This window comes from Sceloporus undulatus, chromosome 7, assembly GCF_019175285.1.
Source record: "Sceloporus undulatus isolate JIND9_A2432 ecotype Alabama chromosome 7, SceUnd_v1.1, whole genome shotgun sequence".
Lineage (NCBI taxonomy): Eukaryota > Metazoa > Chordata > Lepidosauria > Squamata > Phrynosomatidae > Sceloporus > Sceloporus undulatus.
In genome coordinates this window covers 13,492,089-13,515,280 of record NC_056528.1, presented here as the reverse complement: position 1 = coordinate 13,515,280, position 23,192 = coordinate 13,492,089, and the positions used below count along the sequence as shown (strand labels likewise).

At 47.5% G+C, this 23,192-nt stretch overlaps 2 protein-coding genes and 1 long non-coding RNA gene across 5 annotated transcripts in view; 1 reads left to right on the top strand and 2 right to left on the bottom strand.

Moving 5' to 3' along the window:
* The window catches only part of CDK9 (cyclin dependent kinase 9), a 6,433-nt gene extending 2,175 nt beyond the window's left edge, over positions 1-4,258 (bottom strand). Inside the window, exons 1-6 of the mRNA XM_042478841.1 lie at positions 4,048-4,258; positions 2,218-2,299; positions 1,659-1,749; positions 996-1,162; positions 699-870; positions 174-322 (exon numbers count right to left, since the gene is read on the bottom strand). Of these exons, the coding sequence (XP_042334775.1) occupies positions 174-322; positions 699-870; positions 996-1,162; positions 1,659-1,749; positions 2,218-2,238 (600 nt within the window). The 5' untranslated portion in view covers positions 2,239-2,299; positions 4,048-4,258. The remainder of the gene's footprint in view (positions 1-173; positions 323-698; positions 871-995; positions 1,163-1,658; positions 1,750-2,217; positions 2,300-4,047) is intronic.
* Positions 4,259-5,141: 883 nt separating this feature from the next.
* SH2D3C (SH2 domain containing 3C) overlaps positions 5,142-23,192 on the top strand; it is a 34,881-nt gene continuing 16,830 nt past the window's right edge. The window contains exons 1-3 of one of the 3 annotated variants that reach the window (XM_042478809.1): positions 5,142-5,358; positions 6,857-7,691; positions 14,335-14,374. In XM_042478809.1, coding sequence (XP_042334743.1) covers positions 5,142-5,358; positions 6,857-7,691; positions 14,335-14,374 — 1,092 coding nt within the window. Of the gene's footprint in view, positions 5,359-6,856; positions 7,692-8,266; positions 8,422-14,334; positions 14,375-19,976; positions 20,158-23,192 lie in introns of those variants that run through there. The other 2 variants (XM_042478810.1, XM_042478811.1) reach the window with 2 other exon arrangements.
* The window catches only part of LOC121936536, an 18,002-nt gene continuing 6,396 nt past the window's right edge, over positions 11,587-23,192 (bottom strand). Inside the window, exons 4-6 of the long non-coding RNA XR_006104986.1 lie at positions 21,492-21,730; positions 13,798-13,987; positions 11,587-12,289 (exon numbers count right to left, since the gene is read on the bottom strand). This is a non-coding gene — a long non-coding RNA (uncharacterized LOC121936536). The remainder of the gene's footprint in view (positions 12,290-13,797; positions 13,988-21,491; positions 21,731-23,192) is intronic.

Sequence of the window (23,192 nt, the reverse complement as noted above, 5' to 3'; positions counted from 1 at the left end):
TTGACGATGTAAATCTTCAGGGGAGGCCCTTTTCACAGTTCTTCCCAACGTTTAAGTGGAATCTCTTTTCTTGCAACCTGTAGCCAGTGGTTTCTGTGTAGTCTCTACCATGGATCGTCGGGTTGAACTCACCGGCCTCCTTGTTTCTGACCCTTAAAGCCTTGGGAGCTTACCTCTGGAGTGATGGATCCACAGAGCTGGCTGATGAGAGTGAGCTGGTGCTGTTCCGTGTTCCCTTGCATGATGGGGCTTCGGGTCCACATCTCTGCCATAATGCAGCCTGCACCCCAGAGATCGATGGGTGGCCCGTACTCTCGCTCCCCTAAACAGAAGACTCTCTTGTTAATCAGTGTAGAACCAGAGGCTGGGCCAACCTGCTTCAGGAAGGTTACCCTTCCAATTATACCTAGTATAAGGCCCAATTCCAGTCTTGCAAGAAGACAGTTTTGTGCGAAAGTTCCCAGAGCTCCAGGCTCTGAGAGATCTCTAATCTTGCATGAAGCTGAAATTCTGATGAGAGGCCCTCTTCTTGTGAGACTTGAGCCTGTCTCACACATACTAACCAGTCTTGATATGGCTTGACAAGAGAGAAGGGAATCCAGTATTGGACCTCAAAAAACCTGGTTACCCTATTTCCTTCTCTGCGTAGCAGCAAAGAGCCCAAAGGGGTTTGTCACCCACTAAATGTCCTCACTTACCTAGGAGGAGCTCAGGAGGCCGATACCACAGAGTCACCACCCGGTTGGTGTAGCGGTTGGGCTGGCTGTTCTTGGCCAAGCTGAAAGCCCGAGCCAAGCCAAAGTCGGCCAGCTTCAGGACACCATCCCGAGTGATGAGGACGTTGGCAGCTTTCATGTCCCTGTGCAAAATCTGGAGGGGAAGAGCAGGAAGATTTAAGAGAGCCCACTCCTCAGATGTCACAAGGTAGGCAGGCTCCTATTCTCTATTTCCATCCCACCAGAAGACCTGAAAGAAAGCAGGGCAGCTCCCCTCACCTTGTTCCGGTGGATGTAATAGAGGCCATTCAAGAGCATTTGCATCACTTTCTTGATCTCGGAGAGGGTGAATTTGACATGGGCATTGCTGAGGAGGCCAGCCAAGTCATGCTCACAGAAGTCAAAGACTAGGTAGATGCTGCCCTTGCAGCGGTTGTAAGGAGAGGCTGCAGGACCAAAGAGAAGCGTCCGAAAACTCAGGTCAAACTCAAAAGTCACAATGCTTTAGCCTTATCCTGTGCTTTCTTTTTATAAAGGAGAGTAAGGGGAAACAGGACAGAGGTGGGTGAGATTATATATGGCGTGAAGGAAAACCTTTCTCCATTTCACACAATATTATGCAAGGACTAGCATGGAAATAATCCAGTTTGACACCACTTTAACTGCCACGGCTCCATCCTGAGTTTCCTGGGATTTGTAGTTGTGTGTTTTGTAGTTTTTGTAGTTAGCACAGAAGGCTAAAAAACTTGTAAAACTATAAATCTCAAGGAGCTAGAGCGCTTACAGTTCTGTCAAACTGCATTATTTCTACAGTGTAGATGCACCCATAATATCAGAAGATACATTCTTTCTGCACAAGACTGAATTGTAATGAAGATTGTAATGAAGAAGGTTAATTTAATAATTTGAACTGCTGTTTAACATTACAGCTCCGACTGTTACCTTTAGTCCGACAGATCTCAATGAGATTCACCACGTTTTCATGCTTCAGCAGCTGGAGGATTTTTATCTCTCGCAGAGCCGTGATAGGAAACTTCAAAGGGAAGAAAATGAGGGAGAAAAACTGTTACAAAGCTCATTTCAACAAGAGATGCATTTTGGACTACGACTCCCATAAACCCCTGCCCAAGCTTATCTAATCAACTGTTCCTTGCTATTGGCTAGGATGGCTAAGCCTTCTGGGAAACGGAGTCCAAAACCACATGGGACATCACAGGTTCCCCAGAATGGCTGCAGATGGAGATAGGAGAGAGCGCCTTCTCAGTTTGAATCTCCATCTCTGGGAGGCTAGGACAGCACCTTCCTAGCTGTCCTTCTGTCACCAAGCAAGAACTTTCCCATTTCAGCAGGCTTTTAGGGACTGGCTTCAAGGGTTTGTGATTAGACAACACAACCACAGTTAGTCTCAAAGGTGCTACACAATCCCTTTGCACGGCAGCAGAGTCAAAATGTCTCACACCCCACGGTGACAACCAGCCTTGGTTTCCCACCACAAACTTACCCCTTCCTTTTCGTTCTCCATCAGCACTTTCTTCAGAGCCACTTTCTTGCCTGTCTGCCGATGCTTTGCCTTGAACACCTCCCTGCAGAGAAAATGGGAAGAAGATTCTCAGCTTCAGAGAATGCTGGCATGGAAGTGCGTAGGCTATTGGTGTGTATATATATATATATATATATACACACACACACACACTTGTCCCTCCATATCTGCCAGGGTTAGGGGCACAAGACCCCCGCAAATATGGAAAAACCACAAATGACAAAAACACCATGTTTTTACCTGAGAGGAGGACACCTCTCTAGGGATCTCTAGGTCCTCCAGGGCAACTCTGGGGTCAACGTCCAACAGACACTGACCATAGAGTTTCACTGGAGGAGCTACAAAGGCCTAGTAGAGTATTCTCTCTTGGGATCTCTAGGTCTTTCAGTGCGACTCTCAGTTAATGCTGACCACCTAGTATTCTGCGAAACCTAGGTATTAACAAGTACAAATGTGCTCTGCTTGCCAGGCGTTGGAGGGCATCTGGGAAAGCATCCGGGAGGCAAGGCTCAACGGATCCCGCAGGTTCCGTGACAGAACGTTCCAGAACGTCCGTTGCTGGGAAAGAAACAGCAACAGAGAGGGATGCCATCTTGGCGTCTTCCTGCTCAACAAGGCCAGCACCATAAAGACTGGATGCTGAAGAAGACACACCGAGGGTGAGCAACCTCCAGGGCTTAGAGAAGGGTGGACCTCCACAAGGCTTTGAGGGGAAGACGATCCTCCTGTCTTTGCAAACGTCCTGTTTGTTTCCTGGCTTGTTCTTTCAATGTCCCTTTCCTGGTTGAGAGCGTTCAAAGGGGGAGGAAAAGCATGGCAAAGTGGCCCCACATGTGCCCCAAAGGGCAGGGCTTCATTTTAGGTAAATGGATTCAGAGGCGCAGGATGATGATGATGATGATGATGATGGGGCCCCGAGGGCTTCCATGTCCCTCACTTTGCCCACCCCAAGACAGGCATTTGGTCCGACATCCCAAACCATCAGGAGCTTTGCCTCTGCGTATGTGTAAGTATGTATGTGTATACATAGGGAGAGAGTAAGCCTGGGGCAGTCATTTGAGCGTTCGACTCTGGGTTCAATTCCCCAATCAAGTATAAAAACCGACTGGGTGACCTAGAGGATTGATGTGTTAAACATTAGATAGAGGTGTATATATATATACTACTAGAGAGAGAGAGAGCGAGAGAGAGAGAGCAAAGAAATGAACAGTGAATGTAAAGCTTCCATATGTGGGTAGATACCATGTACTGTTTGTGGTTAAAACATATACACACCCACATATATATATCTATGAAAATATATTAAAATCGTCTGTGTGTGTGCAATTTGATATACAAGTGGTTTTGTGTCGTTTAAAACTTTATCTTAATATGAGGAGAGAAAGAGATATAGTTTGTTTAACACATATCTATCTACATACACGGTGTGTTAGTATTGGAATATAACATTGTTTACAATCTTCCATATCTGTGTACGACTATAGTGTTACAATCATTCCCCCCAAACCACACAAAAATACAACACCCCATATAGAGAGACGTCTAATGTCTGTTAACTTTACCATATATGGTTGGATACTAGATATATAGTCGTGTAGTTTGTGGATTACACATTCATCACACCACACCACACAACCACAAACATATATATATATATATCATATATATAAATCTATACTTACACACACACAACACACAAACCACACATACAAAACACCGGAGAGCGACGAAGCGCCTGTGCCCTCACCTCTCTGGCGGCCGGCGCCTTGCGCGGCGGAGGCCTGCGCTCACCCGAAGGTGCCTTGCCCGATCTTGGCCAGCTTCTCGTACTTGGCAGCCTCGTCGCAGTAGGGGCACTCCACCGTCTCGTAGCTTGGCCATGGCGGAGCCGCTCACCACGAACTCTTCTGGCTGACGGCGGCCTCCGTCCGACGGACGCGCCGCTTACGCCGCCGCCACGCCCATCCCCCTCCCACCCGGCACTTCCGGGAAAAGACCAGCTCTCGCGCGACGCCGCGAGGCCCCCTGGGAACTGTCAGTCACGGGCCTTAACCATAGAGTCGGGGGCAGGAGCGGCCTAGAAAAAAATGGGCGGAGAGAGTTAACCCTTCGCCGGCGCCTCCGTCTCTGTTGGTTCAACGTTCCACTCTCAACAATATATTCAAACATAATATATATATATATACACATTACTCGTTTCTTTTACCAGTGATACACACACCTTTTTTGTTTTGCTTTCACTCACAGACATGTTTTTAAAAAGGATAAATTTCCCAGACAACTACCTCACAGGGTTGTTGTGAATTATATATATATATCTATATATCTCATATATGCAGTTCCGACCATGAACTTGTGGACAAGGCAATATCTAGAATAGATTGGGTGGAGAACAATATATTTCACAACACCCTGTGAGTAGTTTAGTCTGGGAAATTTATCCACTATATCATATATATATAATCATGCACACATTTTTATTTTAAAAGTTAAAAATAATAATACAAAATGTAAAACCATACAAGTTTTTTAAAAAGTAATCTAAACAAACCACGGTCATCAATCAACCAAATATATATATATGTATATATAATGTATATTATCGTAACATATTATTATATTATACTATATAATATTATTATAATAGAAATACCATAAATAAATAAAATAGATAAACAAAATAAAACCAGGCCTGCATGGTTTTAAAAAGTTTGCATTACCATTTTTTAAATAAAAGGGTATCTTCTGCCAGCTTTGCCATAATGGACCTCAAGCGCACCTTCCCTCCTCCATGTGGGACTTGGCCATGCGCAGACAGCGTGTGCCGTTTTCCCCCCCTTCCCTATAGCAAGCCTTTATTCTGTTTTCAGTCTTCTTCAAAGCAAATGCTGCTGTGGTTGTGCAAGAGGAAATGTGAGCAAAATAGAAAGCGAGAAAGGAGGGCAGTGGGGAGAGAAGAGGAGGGTGGGGGGAAGGAAGGAGAGGGATCAGTGACAAGTCCTAAGCAGGGTTTTTGCACATCTGTCCTTCCAGTGTGGCGCTTCGTCCGAACCCGAACCATGGCCCAAACCCAAAGGAAGGGAGGAGGAGGAGGCTTCAAAAGTAAGTGAACACATCTGGCGCAACACAGTTCATTCTCTCTGGCCCTAGCTGGGTGCATTCAAGAAGCAGGTGCATGGGTCCAACATGAAATCTCTAGGGAGAGATGGGATTTGGGGTGTGTATTTTGGGTCATGGTGAAGATTCTCCCCTCCTGGACTGCAGTAGTAGTGGTGAAGCTGCCAGCTTATTTTCTGACAGGGCTCCTGTGCTTTCGACAAGAGCCTCATGTGCGGCAAGCAAGAGTTCCCACGTACAAACATACAAACCCACCTTGAATCCCACTGTGGGAGAAAGTCAAGATACATACCTGTATATACTCGACTTTAAGTCGACCTTATATATAAGTCAAGGGCAAGTTTTGGGGCCAGAATTATGGATTTTGAGTATGACCCATGGATAAGTTGAGGGTAAAATTTAGGCACATGTAATGAAGGATGGAAAGGATGAAGGAAAACGACGCCAAAGAATGTGGAGTCAGAGGTTTTCATGGCTGGCATCCATAGTTGTTGTTGTTGTTTTGGGGGGGGTTGCTCTTAATCTAGGCGACCAACAAAACTTGGGAAAGTTTGGCTTTTGGACTACATTTCACAAAACCGCTCAGCCAGGGCTTATGGGAGTCAGTCTACAATATGTAGAGAGACGGCCACTAAGTTGGTGCTCCGCTGGGGAAGAAACCAGGCAGCCTTCCAGATGTTGTCAGAGTACGACTCCCAGCATTTCTCACCATTAACTCTGCTGGCACAGGGTCCCACACTTTGCTGGCCAGGCAGAGACACACTGATGTTTCGGACAAGAGTCTCCCACACGGAAACGCTGGGATCTTCCCCATGCAAAGAGAGCCATTCCTCTGCCATTGAGTTAAACTCACTTCTGCTGGGACTGCGAGAGGCAAGCTCACCCTTTTTTGTGGTGACTGTAAACACAACTTGGTTCAACCTGTTGCGTTGGGTGCAGGCAAGCATCAGCTGTGAGGTGAAGAAACAAGGCAGCGAGGTCAGGAGGCTTGGCGTGCCTCCATAGCGGAAATGGGCCGATTGCATCTGCCCTGCGGTGCTGCTGCTTGCAAAGAGTGACATGGGCACCCAGAGCTGTCTTCCTGAACTTGTGGCACCCGAGTCTAGATTTGGGACAGAGATCCCCAACCCACTTCCTGGACTAAGGCATGTCAGGCCACTGGCTCTTATTGAGACTGACTGCCAGAGCCTTTGGCGAAGCGTGGCTTGGGTTTCCTCCACAGCCGTTGCTGCTATCTTGCACCTTTATGTGTGATCTAGCAAATACACTGAACCATCAGAAAGCAAAGGTGCCACTATCTCAGCCGCCCATATTTTGGATTATAGGGAGACCCAACTTGTAAGAGTGCTGCTAGAAATTCCCTCAGGGGCTCATACTTTGGCATCTCACACAACTGATGGCAAAATGTGGAGGCTGTTGCTCTCACTCACACACAAGATTAACAAGTTCTTTGATGTTTTTTCTTTCTTTCTCTCTTTCCCAGAATTCTTTAAGTTTAAAGGCCTTGGGAGCCTCTCCAGCCTTCCTCGGGCTTTCAATTTCCGCCGCGTCTCCGTTGCCCCCAGTGCGCCAGAGACCTGCAGAGGGGGACCTCTTTCCTCGAACGGTTTCCTGGTGCCCACCTTTGAAAACACACAGGATGACCTCAACGGCATGCCCAAAAGTCCCTCTCCTTACGCCCGCTCCTGTGACATGTACAGCCACATGGGGACCATGCCAAGGGCAAAGCAGGCTGGGAGGAAGGCCAAGGACAAAGCCAAAAGGACAAAGGAAGAGGAGGTTCGGGATATTGTCCTGTCGCCGGCTGCTGTGGAACCGAGTGCTTCAGCTCTAGCGCCAGCCTCCCAAAATGAGGAAAGAGAGCTGAGTGAGGGGACGATGTTACCCCCTAAAGTCGACCCAATCCCAGCCTGTTCCCAAACTCTGGAGCCTTCCATCAGCAACATTGCTTCCGAACATTTACCTGAGTCTGAACAGACTTCTATAGGACCTTTAGAAATACCAAAGAGGAATAAGTGGGATCCTCTTCCAGCCTTGGAGAAGCCCGCCATTGGGAGCATGCAGGATGACCTGAATGCCGTACCCAAAAGCCCGTCGTCAGCATACGCCCGCTCATGCGACATGTACAGCCATATGGGGACCTTGCCCAGAGCCAAATCTGGGCAGCCTGGCAAAGAAGCCAAAGAGAAAGCGACGAGGCCAAAGCCAGATTCTACGCTGTCTGTTGGGACAACGATTCACGGATGCATCCTTGATACGGTTGATTCTGGAGAGAAAGTGGCTGAAGAGAAGGCCATTCAGGTGCAGATAGATGGAAGGTAAGACTCAGTGTTGCGGTGGTTGGTTTTGAAGGGCAAGCGTTCATCCTGAGTGTGCCCAGAGTCACACACTCACACTGGGGTGGTTCTAATATATTCCTTTATGTCCATTGCCCAAATGCACTGCTTTGTGAACCATGTGCTAGACATGCCTAGGAAGACCACCCTACAGCTCAACACAACCTACAGTTGCCAAATGGGCACTGGCACAAGTTCAGGCCTGGCAATGGTACCCTGGTTCTCTTGTCCTGAAGCTAATGTGACCCTTCCCTCTTTCTCACATCAGATGGGGGTATGCAGCCCCTTCCATACAAGAGATGCACACACACACTACTGGGGATTTGTTTTCTCAGGCAGTTCACATTATGGAAGCCGCAAAGAAGGCTGCGGATGCCAGGGGCATGTTAAAAGATGAGGAATTTTGCTCAGCTCCCGGCCCTCTGCTTCGCTTTGCATTCCAGGAAAGGAAGCAGGGGGGAGAAGGAGGGTGGGAGCCGGCTTTGGGGAGGAGAGACAGAGACCAAGAGGGAGGGACTCCCAGGTCCAGTTCAGCCTTCCACAAGTTCAACACAAGCAAAGGGAGAGAAAGGACAGGAGAAGTCGGGGACCTCAGCAGTTGAGAGACTGGGGTCTGTCAAACAGAAGGGCAAGAAGACCACTTCATTCCTCCTCAGGTGGGAGAGATGATGGCAGAGGTGGGCAGGAGATACCACACCCTGGACCATGCCAGGTAAGCTGGGCAACACCATCTACCATCCACTGCTAGAGAAGAGAGTTAGTGGGTGACAATCCCCTGAATAGCAGGAGGGGGATTCTGGGTGTTTGTAGTCTTCAAGAAATAACTTTCACAAGTTCAAGTCAGACCATTGGTCCTTGTAAGTCAATCTTTTGTAACTTGTCAGCTGGAAGGAACTCCTGAAGGTTTCACCTTTTCCTAGCCATATCTGGAGATGCCAGGGATTGAACCCGGGACCTTCAACATGTAAAGTAATGGTTCTGCCTATTATTATTATTCTTTATTTATATAGCGCTGTAGAGTTGCACAGCGTTGTACATACAAACAATAAATATTGCTGAGGTATGGCTCCTCTATAGTTTTCTCACATGCCTGGAAGTCACCCATTCAGCACCAACAAGGAAAAGAGAGGTGGCTGCCAAGTTAAAGGCTCTCCGACCATTTGCCAGCGAGGTTTTAGTTCATCAGATGCAGCTCAGGAAAGCCAGTGGCTAGTGGCTGACTTTTGTTTTCCACAGAAAGAAGGAAGCAACAGGTGATGCATTTAACAGATGATACAGATAAAGAGGGGCTTGGAAAGAGAAGCTGGCACAAGCACAGTGCTCAGTTTAGCACCTGGCTAAAACCAAAGTGCTCTGAATTTTGAAAGGGTTTGGGTGTGTCTTCACACTCCCTCCAAGTGCAAAATGAATGGGACCAGAAAGGCTCCCTTCCCAGCCCGCCATGAAGGCTCAAGGTTGTTCATTGGGGTTTTGGGCAGCCTTTCCCTGCTTCGGCTGGATGGGAGTTGCAATCCAACATGGCTGGAATGTACCACTTACTTTGTATGGCTTTCCTCTTTGGGGGTTCCATAAAGAGTTTCCCGAACAGGACAAACAGAGAAGGTCCACTTGGGGGTTCTTTACAGACAATGGTTTGCTCACCATGAAAGTCAATGTCTAGCATGCTTTTTTCTAGAAGCCACATCAAATTGGGCTTAAATCTTCAGTTGAGTCACTTGGATCCCTTGCTGGCAGAAGTGATTATGGGGAGATGTGCTCACCCTAATCCATTCCCATAAATCATTCTTTGGCGTGGCCCTATGTCGCCCCAATGGCTCCAGTCCCAATGAAGTTAGCCACACCTAAAACTCCATGGAAAGTGATGAAAGCAGAACCCATCACAACCAAACTCTGAAGAGGCCTTGGGAAAGTTACTGTTTTGGAGCACAACTCCCAAATCACTGAGCCAGCAGGGCCGGTAATCCAAAAATAAGTTGGGTTTCCAAGCTCTGCTCTATCACACAACTTGACTAACTTGTAACTGGATGGCGGCCAAGGTTTTGTTCCCCTTTTCAGCAGAGAGGGCTCATGTGTCGGAGCTGAAACCGTGGAGTAATTAAGCGAGGAGAGTTTGAGCGATGCCTATTTGTGAACCAGCTGGCCTTTTGAACCCAGCAATTTAGCCGGGCGCTGGGCTGACAGGAGTAAGCGGCTGGGGCAGTTAAGTGGGAAGAGTTGCATGGAGCGGTTTACAGGAATGTCTCCCCATCCAAAATCATGTTCAGAATCTGTAGAAGGGATGACCAGGAGGTTGATCTCTTTGGAGATCCCCGGAACAGATCAATAAGGAAGAGATCTGACTCTTGATATTCAAATAACAGGGCCAAGCATCTACTTTTGGTATCTCAATTTGGAAACTATCACATTGAGCCCTAAGAAAGGTCAGCTTTTTATTCCTGTGCCTTTTCCCTCTCTTTCTGCTTTTGCATCTTCTTCCAGTTCCCATCCATTTCCAGCTTCTGTTTCCTTTACAAGAGCTTTCTTTGGCTCTGAGGAGAGCCGTTTTTTGGGTCTGTTTGATCAAAGAAGAGATTGACAGATCTCCCTGGTGCAAAACTGGCCCTCATTCATCTCAAGAAACCGTTGGAGGGTAGTTGGGTGTTGCTTTTTTTTAATGTCCCACCAACGGCTGCTGCTGCCGCGGAGGCCCAGAGAATCAGAGGCTATTTGTGTTGTGCGAACTTTCAAACAAGGCAACGGCAGCAGCACCAAGTATGAGCCAGAGAGAGAAAGAAAGGCTGGTTGTGATGGGTGAGAGATAGGCAAGAGAGGGGTCTGTTTGAAAAAAGGAGAGGAGAAGAGGAGAAAGAGCAAGCACCAAATGACAAATTTGAGAGTTAATCTTCTCTACCCTTCTGAAACCAACAGGCAACATTTCAAGCACTTTCCAAAGCAATACTGAACATTGCATTCCCTCCAATTGTCTCAATCGATCTCTGTTACTCCAGTTTTGGAAAGGTTTGCTGTGACCACTATGGAGCACTGTCAGACCGTTCCCAGAAAATAGGAACTCTGTGCGTCCGTTGTTTTTCTTCCCATGCTAACAATCCTTGGCATTTTCTTGGTAGGTGTTCCTTCAAAGCCACAGGATTTTCAGGAGTCATTGAAGTCCTCATCCAGGGCTTTGGGCTGATCAAAAACAGATGGCGTTTTCAAGCCCACCATCCTTTCCCAGATTCAAGCAGGGAGTTTTCGTGTCCTTTACGTGTTGTTGTTGTGGGCCTTGAAGTTGTTTTTGATTTGTGGAGACGCTAAGGCAAAGCTATTGTGGGTGTTTCTTGGCAAGATTTGCTCAGAGGAGGTTTGCCATTGCCATCCTCTGAGGCTGAGAGCATGTCACTTGCCCAAGGTTGCCCATAGCTGAGCAAGGATTCGAACCCTGGTCTCCAGAGTCATACTCCAATGCTCAAACCACTATGCCACACTTGCTCTCTACTTTTACTCTCTGAAGTAAGCATTACTCCCTGAAGCTTACTTCAGAGTTCATCCAGGGGCTTCTGGGAACTGAAGGGCCAAAGTTGGGGAACCACTGCTCTAGAACCAGAGGTAACTATGCTCATCCCTCCACATTCACTGGACTTAGGGGCACAGGACTCCCATGAATGTGAGAAAACTACAAATAACAAAATCACTATGTTTTTACCTGAGAGGATACCTCTCTAGGAATCTCTAGGTCCTCCAGGGCAACTCTGGTCAACATCTGCCAGACATTGACCACAGAATTGCACTGCAGGAGCTACAAATGCCTAGCGGAGTGTCTGAATCTCCAGGTCCCTCAGTACGACTTTTGGTTAAAGTTGGCCATAGAGTTGTGCTGGAGGACCTAGATATCCCTAGAGAAAACATATCAATAAAATCCGTGAATAATCAAAGCCGCAAATGTGGTGGTGCCACACCAGTTTTCGCTGTCCTCCCCCCAGAAAGTCAAGTCCCATTCTAAAAGGAGGGCTGGAATTTCTCCCAGGCACTTTGACCGGCTACAAAAAGAAAAATAAATAAATAACATAAAAAGTTGACTCTCATTCAAGAATCCCACCAGCCATTCATTTGCAGGGCTCCCTGCGTCCAACACGGCCGGCCTCGTCCCAGGATGAAATCACAGCCAAAGACATCTGCTTGCAGTTAGCAGACGGGAGAGGTTATTTATAGTCCTTTCTTCCTTCCCTTGCGGCAACTGAGTGCAAGTCCAGGGTTGGGGGGGGGGGTATGTGCGGTGGTACTCAGTACTGAAAACCCCATTAGCAAAAGCGGCCCCCCCAGCTTTGGAAGGGAGGCCCAGGGGTTCCTTAAGACCCTCTTAAATTCCATTCCCCATTGCTCCCATGCTCCCGATTTCCGGCCCAATCTCTCCCCCTGCCCTGGCCCAGGAATTTTTCTCACACTCTCCTCCAAACGCCAGTCAGTCGTGGCCTTGCCATTGCTCTCCAGACCTCCGTGTGAAACAAATTCTCTCTCTCTGCTCCGACAGCTGGCAGCTTCTGAAAGACAAGGCTCCAAGCCGGCTTTCTGAAAAAAGGCCCATCTTTGGCATCTCTCAAAATCTTGTAGGGAAAGAAAAGAAACTTTTGAAGACAGAGGCAAGCACTCTCTCTCAAATCTCTCTATTCCAGAGTGGTCAATGCAACGGTTTTCACAGTGTTTCAGTTCCCTCTAAACTGAAGCGTGAGAACCAGTGTGGCTTAGTGGGTTTGAGAGTTGGACTAGGACTCTGAGGACCAGGTTTTGAACCATGAAACCCCTGGGTAGCCTTAGGCAAGTCACACTTTCTCAGCATCAGCAAGTGGCAATGGCAAACCCTTCTGGACTTGAAGGCACCCAATAAACCAGCTTGGCCAGTGGTGCTGGGACTTATAGCTCCCAAAGGCAATTTGTATGAGCTCTGGATGATGGGAGTTATAGTCCTATATACTTGAAGGTCAATGGACTGAACCTAGCTGGGGATCTCAATCAACGTTGAGCAAGTCGCACGCTCTCAGCCTCAGGGGAAGGCCATGGCAAACCTCTGAACAAATCTTGCCAAGAAAACCCCATGATACATTCACCTTAGGGTTGCCATAAGTTGGAAGCAACTCGGAGGCACACAGCAACAATGACAACAAGTCAAAACAGACTCTTTTGCTTTGTGTTGCTCCCTAGCTGCGGCAGGGACAGGGGGATGGGATGTTCTTATATAGAATTTAAAGCACAAGCCTGTTTCACTTGTATACACAAAAAGATTAGAGGGTGGCGCAGAGTAATTGCTACCCAACCCTGTGGATCTTGACAGTCCCTTGCCTGAATCACTGGTCTTCTGAATCTTGGTTCAAACCAACAGAGCTTGGGAAAGTTCCTTTTGGGGACAACAACTCCCAGGACCCCCCAGCCACCATGTTGGCCATGCTGATTGGGGGATTCTGGGGGTTATCGTCTGAAAAAAGTAATTTTCCAGAGCTCTGTATTTAGATGAGTCGGCAAGGATTAACCCAATGCAAGGCAATGAAGGCAACTATCCTTCTCTGATGGTTGTCCCCTCTGGACAACAACTGATATACAGACTATCCTCCAAGTGTCACAGTTAGGACAGTCCCAATCAATCCTCTGTCATCCCACTTATTTCAGCTGCCTTTAAATGTCCCAATTTGTCTCTCTTCCTCCCACTTTCCCCTTTCATCCTCAGCTTATGTCATTTGCTGAACATTGAAGCATATGACCCAGTTTGTGGCAAACAATTCCCATGAGAATCCAGTCAGCCCTCCGTAACCACAGATTCTCTATCCACAGGTTCAAGCATCCATGGCTTGAAAATATTTTACATATTCCAGAAAACAAACCTTGATTTTGCCATTTTATGTAAGGGACACCATTTCATGATGCCACCATATTTAATTTGACTTGAGTATCCATGGATTTTGGTATCCACAGAGGGATTTTTGTGCAGTTTCTTCCTAGCATTTAATGGACATGTGCTTCTCCAAAGAGAAACTTGCTCAAGGTGTAATGGATGGAGAGTTTCCCATTTCCCAGCTCGCCCTTTGCAAAGAAAGGGTGGAGGCAGCATCTGGTAGCTGACCTCAGGATTCTGTGAGTTATTTTCGGACCCCTTCACTGTTTCCGTCCTGCAAGATGTTCTCCTGTGTCCCTGCCTTTTGGGAACATTTTGAGGAAACAGATGGGAGGGCTGAACGGGACAGGAAAGCGAGAGGAAATGCTTGCGTAGGAACCCATGTGCTCATAACTTCCTCCTCCTTCTCAGACGGAAACTGGAAAAAGTAAACACGGAGAGTGAGTCACAGTGGGCATTATTACTATGGGCATCTGCGATATTAGTTGAGTGGGTTGGACTTTGTGCCCTGTGGCTGTGTTGGACTTCGGTTCTCACCATCCCCAACCAATGCATCCTGATTTGGCAGGGACACTTCCATTTAATCTTCCACCATCCCACTTTTTCGGCTGCTTTTACCATGTCCCAGTTTCTCCCTCCCTCCTTCCACTTTCCTCCTCAGCTGACTCCTCCAAAGAGTAATTTTACCAGGCTCTGGTCCTTCATCTACCTGCTTCCTTCTCCAAAATGCAACTTGACCCTTTGTCTTTTGGTTTTATTTTCTAGGCACCAGGATGGACTGGGATCTTGCAGCGAATACGTAAAGGTAGGAAACCAAATTGTGGTGTTATTTCTGAGAAAGGAAGTGGCAAAACCTAAGTATTCCTTGCCTTAGAAAAATAAACTATGAATTTCATGGGGCCACCATAAGTCAGCAGGTGAATTGAAGGCACACACACACACACACACAATCGGTGTATATCCTTTGGATTAAGGGTCTCATTTCCAGATCCTTAATCCAGCCCTGGGATTTGTTTTCACAACCCCCTGTGACGAAAGTACACTTCTTATCCCCTCTGCTTTTCTAGCTGTCATGTGGAAATGGAGGTGGGAACAAGAAAAGCTCAAATCCAGCACAAACTTAGTGCTTATCCCCCCCTCCGCCCACCAATAAACTATTAACATTCCTGAGGATTCATTAGAGACCTGAGGTTATGCCAGCTAAAACTTTTATCCCACAATTGCCTCTGTTAGGAAGTTTACTGCAGGTCAGAAAAGCGGCTAAGCTTTGCCCCCGACAAATTCACCAGCACCATTTGCCCTGAAAATACTTTTAAATCCAGACACAGAGGCCCTTTATGGTTCAAGAGCAGGGGACCCAAGTGTTTCCTGCCTTGACCCATTCTATCTGGGGCTGATAGAAGTCCAGCGCAGCCTAATACTGTAGTTCTATAGTACAGCTGTAGGATCCCATGACAGCCAAGAGGTCAAACAAATGGGTGCTAGAACAGATCAAACCAGAAATCTCTCTGGAAGACAAGATGGCAAAACTGAGGCTGTCGTACTTTGGCCACATCATGACCAAAGGCATGGTTCATTGGAGAAGACAATAATGCTAGGAAAGGTGGAGGGAAGCAGAAAAAGAAGAAGGCCACTGGCTACATGGATGGACTCTATAAAAGAAGTCATGGGATGAATTTGCAGGACCTGAGCATAGAATCACAGAGTTGGACCACATGCCATGCAGGAACTCACAATCAAAGCATCCCTGACAGATGGCCATCCAGCCTCTGTTTACAGGCCTCCAAAAAAAGTCATATGAAGAGCAGGTTTAGACTCAGAAGAAAGAGGAATCCAGATGGGAGGAAGGAACATCAACAACACACACATATAACGTGCTTTCCCAAGCTTTTTCGGGGCCAGTCCCTGGATGAGAGTGCCATCAGTTAGTACAATGCCTTACAAAAACAGTGATGGGTTTTTGCCTGGAAAGTGCTTCCGATCTTAGTTCAGAAACAAGAGTGAAAATGAAGGTGCATTTACAAGGTAGGGATGTGTGATGATTAAACCAAAGGTGTTGCAGTTACAGAGGTGCAAATGGTAAGTAAGAATCTCAGGGGGAAGAAAGAGGTGGAACCTGTACACTCCAGAAGTCGGCAAAAGTCTGAAGTCTGTGTTCGCTGCAGAGTCTCCTCAGTTTGTTCTTTCATATGCTCGCATCCAGATACGCATAGACACCCCCCAATATCAACTGTGCTCCTCAGCACCCAAAATAATGGTGTGGACAGGCTTTTGCATCCTCTCATCCCTTCCCTCCTTCTTTCTTCTCCTCTTCCCTTTGTCCTTCCCTTCCCTTTGTTCTAAACTCACCCCACCCCAGATTCTCAAGCATGACAGAGACAAGCCTTGGCTGTTCCCACTTCTCAAGGTATTAAAGAAGAGCGTAGATGGTAGTGGATCCCGGAAGGCCCACAACTCCCACAACAGAGAGAAAGCGGGGAAAGGAGGGATTAGGAAAGAGAGCAAGTGATGAAAGCTGACATTTCTGAGCAGGGTACACACAGAGAGGAATCTGAGTATGTCCCAGAAAATCGAGGAAGAGGCTGAATGAAAACAGACCCTGCCTTTGACAGAGTGGCAGGTTGACAAGAAAAAGGAAGAGGCAAGGTGGGAGAGAAAGCTACCTGTCATTTAATGCGTGTGTTTGTGTGTAACATAGACATGCCCCTTCTCCCAGGAGAAGCTGCATTCTCTCCTCCTCTTCCCCCACGAGTTCCCTTTCTGTCTAGGAAAGCAACACCTTTCCCAATCCGATGGGAAAAAACTGCTTTCCAACAGAATGAATCACAAGCATCCAAGTTAGTGTCACTCCAGTCTTATCAGACACCATCTGTTCCATCCCTTGGTACCATGGATAGATGCAAGCAGAACTTGTGGTCTTGGCTTTTCAACACTGAAGAACTGGGGAACTGCCTGCCAGCTCATGGTCCTGCCGGATCCAAAAATATGGGTCCATTGGCCTCTGGTGTGTTGGAACTGGGGGAGGCATTGCCCTTGGTCCTCCAGTCAATAGGGGGCGCCTATTCTGATGGGAGCAACCACTCTGGGGGTGAAGGTAGGGGGCTATTTGCACTTCTAGCTCTGTAGCATTCAGCCACACGCCTAACTTTCTCTGAGATAGCTTCTTTCCTTTCAAAAACACATCCAGCCAACAGTGCATCCTCTGTTCCTGAAGCATCTGTGTGCCGACATTTGTTATTCTTATGTGCACGGCTGCTGCTTTTCCACAGTTACATGACAACAGCCCCCTGTGCAACCAGAGCGCAAGGTATAGGATGCCCAAGCCCAATGTAAAAGAACAGCATGTGCAATGCAATTTGCAAAAAGACAAGGCTTAGGTGAACACGCAGCCTGCACAACTCCGCTTCTGCTACTCTTGAGCAGAATTGGTCCATTGCTGAATTGTGATTTTTTTGTGTAACTTATGCACACATGTGTCCCAAAACCAATTCTGGCCCCTTTCTTCCAATATGTCCACTGTATGCATGTAATGGGCTGCAGCAAAAGATTATAACTGTGGGAGTGAGAAGAATAGTTTTGAAAAGCCTTCTCCACTGATCCAAGCATTCAGGTGGTTTCCTGTTCCTTTTCAGCACAGACTTCCCACTCCTGTCTGTTATGCATCTTGAGCATTATTAATATTCTTCCCAAACCCCGCGTGGTTTTAGCTCAGTCCCCAGTAGATGCCGTTGTCATTCTCTGCTGGTTTCCAAATGTCTGAACGCAAAGAAGGCACCTGAGACGCATTTCACTCCCACCGGTGTCACTACAAAGAAACTCTCTCTTTCTGTGGTAGTGGCTCCAGGTGTCTTTTCTTGGGGGGATTTGTGGGACTTTGTTTGAATTAATTTTGCAGGCAGGGAGGAGGAAAAAAGCCCTATCCAAATATTAACTGTGACACAAATGCCACTGTGCATTAGCGGCTGAAATAAAAGCCCTTCTTTGAAGGCGCTGCAGTATCAAAAGCAGACAGATATAACATTTTTGCAAGGGTCAAGGCTTGGAAAATGGGAGGACAGAAGGTTCTGCCACCTCTATGTGGTGCAGACCCAAGAGGTTTTGCTGCCTGAGGCCAAGAACGTGATGGAGAAGCCACCCACAAAAATAGACTGGCCTACTAGCTGAGCCTTTTGGTGACCAGACTGCATCGCCCATCACTTGTGGCTTGAGAGCATTTGTTGTTGCTGTTGCTATATGTGCTCAAAGTGACCTCAAACTATGGTGACCCCTTCCTAGGGTTTTCTCAGCAAGATTCATCCAAAGTAGGTCTGTTATACCTTCCTCTGAGGCTGAGAAAGTGTGACTTGCCTAAGGTCACCCAGTGGGTTTCTGTGGCCAAGCAGGGATTCGAACTCTGGTCTCCAGAGTCACAGTCCAGTGTTAACCCTACAACAGTGTAAAACCAATAAAGGAAGAGCAATACGGTGTAACTGTAACACATATACTAAAACAAAAACACAGGGTCCATCTTGAGCCGGGTACCTGATTTCTCAACAACAGAGGCATCAAATTGGAAAGAGAAAGAGAAAGAAAGAGTGGGCTCTATAGTTTCCTTGGACATAGAACCGGGGGCAAGTTTGCATGAAAGGTTAGGGGAGAAATTAAGAAATAAAATATACCGGTGTGCGCGTGCACCTGATGTATTACGCAGCATCAACAAAGAGAGGCACTCAAGGGCAAACTGAGGATAAACCCTGCATTAAGTTTAATGCCTGGCGTTATGCAGGGAATTTTAAGACCACAATTCCACTCGGCTCCAGAGCTGCAGAAGGTTGGTTTGTTTGGCTTTTAGTTTGTACCAAAAAGCCAAATGATGGTAGGTTTATTAGAAGATGGTTGAGGTCGGTGTCTCCTTGTACGAGGCTGGTGGGATATATGGGGTTGGTCCAGGGCAGCCTTTGTCATTCAAAGAAGGGCTTAAAACCCTCTATACATCCCCATCTTCTGCCCAAAGTACAGACAGGATGGAGGTACTAAGTCTCTTGTTCTGCATTGCACTCACTTGCAGGGATAAAGCTGCTGTGTTTCTCATGTTGTGGCTTCTGGGAGTGAACGGGTGGCCAATATTAAGAACTCTTGATCCATATTAAGAAATCACATATCTTCCAGTTCCTCCAATTGGCAGATGCAATTCTGAATTCTGCAATCCCACTTTTCCCAGCTTTTTAAAATGTCCTTGTTTCTTACTCCTCCTCTTCCCCCTTTCTCCTCTTTACTTTAGTTACTGCAAACAAGGTTCAAAGTCCAAAAGTAAGTTAGTCCTCAGTTAACTCATAATAATAATAATAATAATAATGTGCAAAGGCAGGCTTAATGTTGAAGTTGAAGAAAACCAAAAGAATGACCACCTTCACAAGTTCAACCTAGACAATGAACAAATGGAAATAATAAAAGAAATCCCATACCTGGGATCCAACACTGATAGAAATGGGGACTGCAGCCACGAAATCAGAAGAAGGTTAAGAATGGAAAGAGCGGCTATGAAAGAACTGGAAAAGATTCTAAAATGCAAAGACATACAACTGAGCCCAAAAGAGAGAATCATACAAGCCATTGTATTCCCTATTACCATGAATGGATGTGAGAGCTGGACAGTGAAGAAAGTGGATAGGAAGAGAATTAATTCATTGGAGATGTGGGGCTGGAAAAGAGTGCTGAGGATCCCATGGACAGCAGCCAAAAGGCCAAACCAATGGGTCCTAGAGCAGATCAAGCCGGAAACCTCCCTGGAAGAAGCTAAGATGACTAAACTGAGTCCATTGTACTTTGGACACATCATGAGAAGGAAGGACTCATTGGAAAAGACAATAGTGCTGAGAAAGGTGGAGGGAAGGAGGAAGGCCCCAGGCCAGATGGAGGATGGACTCTATTATAGAGCTTTATGGGGTTGCAGGGATTAAGCAGAGCAGGGCAGGACGGAAGGGGTCTTGGAGAGGTCTCATCCATAGGGTCACCATGGGTTGAGACTGACTCAAAGGCAGTTAATAACAATAACAACAAAGACATCTTTCTTCTTGAGTAAACATGCACCTTCTAAAAAGATAAAGTACTGTACTGCATTCCCTTTCAAACTTGCCAAGGTATGCAGACTTCAAGAGCAAGGAGGGCCATGGGGTGGGCACACAGCATCATGGATTTGCAGTACTATGGGGGGCACTGAGAGCTGAACGGGGGGGAGGGGGATGATGGGGAGGGGGTGGGTTTGGAATTGAGGGGGGAGCGGAATCAAGGATTCAAAGGGGTTACAAAGACACCCCCCAGTCCCTAGAGAAGGATGGATGAGTGGATGATGGATGGATGGATGGATGGGGAGTTTGGGGAGGGGTCTCCCCTCCCAGGCCCCGCCCCCAGGCCCCGCCCCCTTGCCAAGGGATGAGGTAATCCGGAGTGGAAGCTGGGCGTCAAAGCCGGCGCCGGCATCCCGAGCATCTTTCTCCTGCTGCTGCTGCTGCTCTTTGCCTTGGAGCCATGACGGAGCGGTGCAGCCTCTGGAGCGCCCTCTCGGCCGCCGCCTGCTGCTTCTACCGGGGCTCCTTCATGCAGGTCCAGGTGAGGACCCTTGGAGGGGCACCCCTGCCTCTCTCCTCCCTTCGCCTGCCTTGCTTCCACCTTTCTTAGGGGCACCAAGTTATTGGGGAAGGGTCTCCCTTCTTTGAGTTCCAGCAAGCCGGTTTTGAAAGAAAAAAAAAAAAAGGGGGGGGAACCTTTCCATCCTCTCTTTTAAGAGGGGGGCAAAGTCAACCCTCCACCCCTTCTTCAGTCTTTGTGGGAGGATGGAGGAGGATCCGCCAACCCCTCTCTTTTTAGGGGGCTACGTTGTGATCAGCCTCCCCTCCAGCAATCTTGAGGTTCAGGGGCTCAGTGAGGGGGATCTTTCGCCAGGAGAGGGTCCCCCCATCCCCATTTGGAGCCTCCCATCCCAAATCTCTTGTCTGAGATGGAGAAGGGTGGGATGGAGGACCACCTCCAGAAACTCTTTCAGTCCAGGAGGTGACAAAAACCCAGCTCCTATTCTGCTTTTGGGGTTCACTTTGTTGGGAAACCCCAGTGCCATCCCCAGGAACCCTATCCTTTGCAGAAACAGTTCCCATCCCCTGGCATTGCCCTCCTGGTCTCTCTCTTTCAGAGCATCCTTTGGATCCTGGGATGGGTACCACTCTCTTCACCTCTCCATTCCTAGAGACAGCCTTCCTCTGGTGTGTGTCTGTTTGTGTGTCTGTGTGTGTAGGTACACAATCCCACCTTGTTTAGAACTGTGACTCAGGGAAAGGGTTTAGCTTCCTTCCAATCCACCCCCAAAACCTCTGACTTGGGGCCAGAGAGCCTCTTTGCTCCTGGTCTCTTGGTGCCTTTTAGCTCTGACCTTTCAGGAGGAAAAGTGGGGGCCAGCAGGGGAAGGGAAGTAGGTCGGAGGACAGGCCCCCCTCTGGCTCCTCCGGTTTCTGGTGCAGTCCTTGACCTCCTTGCTCTTATAGTTTCCTGTCCAGCAGGGGATTCCCTGGGGTTCCCTCCTCCTCCTCCTCTACCCCTTAGGCGGCACTGTCAGAGAGGCTTAATCCCTCGGTTGTGTCTGGCACAGGGGCGTCTGGGTATGCAGCCCCAGGAAAAGGCCATCTGTGGGGCTGTCTTGGAGGAGAAGGGCACAGTGCCCGGGTGCAAGAGGGCTCAGTTTGGGAGAGAATGGCACCTGCCTTGCTTCCTTGCAGGAGAGCCCTGGGCTGGGCAATAGAGTGGTTGGACCATGAAGCAGGGATGGAGAAAGGAGCCCATCCTTTAGAGGCCTTTCCTGGGGAAGAAGTGTGCCTCTATCTAAGATTCAGATTTATAACCCAAAAGGGGGAGGCATCGTGGCTCCCCTCTTTTGTCCCTAGAGGCACCTGTACCTTGGAGGAACCCTCTGGGCTTCTTCAGGCTTTCCTTCTCCTGAGGACACCCTCCAAACATACTTGACGCCTGGCCAGGTTCCTTCCCTCCTCCGCACTCATCTCTCAAAGGGAATATGGATTACTTGAGCATGAGGTCATCTCATCTGGGATTGCTGATCCCATCGCTCACAGCCTTTCCTTGCAGGAGGATGGGCGAGTGGATACAAGGCTGGCTTGCCCTCAGGTCTTCTTAAGCCCTGCAACAAACAGCCCACAGCTCTGTTGGAAAGTCTTGTGGTTTGTTGAACATCCAGTTCACATTAGGAGGTTTATGCATGGCTTTTTTAGTCATGCTAGGGAAGCAAAACCTCCCCATTCAGGGGCAGTGTATCTTTGAAGAATGGCGGTCAGAAGCAAACAGTAAGGGAAGGTGTTTGCCTTCGGGACTTAGCTGCCAGCTTTCTAGATAGTCCATAAACTTAGGATATATGGGTTCAGACAAGTGACATGGTAATGTTCTTTGCATCTCTCTCTGGGGAGTTGTGGCAACCCCACACACACCTGAGCAAACAATGCGTCACCTGTCTTTCCTGCCCTATATAGGGGCCAGAGGCATAAAAGCCCAAATTACAACCTGCTTCTTGCCAGGCATTAAAAACGCAGAAACAATACCTTAAATAAGAGACAGTTTGTGTCATACAGCCACCCAGAATTTGATCCCAAAAGGCTGGCTGTCCCACTGGCCCCAAACCCTGACTGGAGTGCTTTGCATCTGGCTACAAACCCCTGAAGCGTGCGGCTGAAAGTACTTGGTTGCAACAGCTGTCCACTTCTTTGGCTCCCTTGTAATGTCATTCTCACAATTATAACAACCTAAAACAATTGTCCTTCCTGCTTTTTGCAGGGTAGGATGCCTTAATTCAAATCTGGTTGGCCTGAGTTGCTACAGGTCTCCTTTTTTTCGGTGAAGTGTGCTGGGCATCCAAGAGGAGCTGCTTAACACAGTGCCACGGGGCACATAGCTTAGTACTTCCGATTCTGACTGGCAGCAGCCGGTCTCTTGGGTTTTGGCTGGTGAGGAAGGCAAGGACTGAGCCCAAAACCTTCTGCATGCAGAAGATAGATTTGCATGCAAGCTAGGCCAGCTACCGCTTAAGGGCTCAGGTTTTGTGTGTGTGTGTATGTGCCTTCCAGTCACCTGTCAAATTCTTTCAACCCCATTCATTTCATAGGGTTTTCTTAGGCAAGGAATTGAGAGGTGGTTTTGCCAGTTCCTTGTAGGCATTGGCAGTCTCCTTCCAAGGACTAACCAACACTGACCCTGCTTAGCTTCCAATATCAGGGGCCTCTAAATATAATTTTTTAAAAATCAAATGTCATGGCTTATGTAACGGTTAGAATAATGTGCATTTTTGCAATAGCAGCGGGCTCATTTTGTTCTTTTCGTCGCCAGTGTTTTTAAACAGGTTTGCATTTTATGGATAATGATATTTTTAACTTTTGCATGTGGCATATTTTAGCTATTTTGCTGTCGTTATGCAGATCTTCAAAGGCAGTGAATGGACTTTTAGGTTTTAAGTGCAGATTTTAAAGGGAGTTATCCAAGGTGCTGAAACTTATCCACAAAAAATAAGTTCAGCAACTTAGAGGCAGACAGGAAATAACATGTATTATTATTATTATTATTATTATTATTATTATTATTATTATTATTATTAT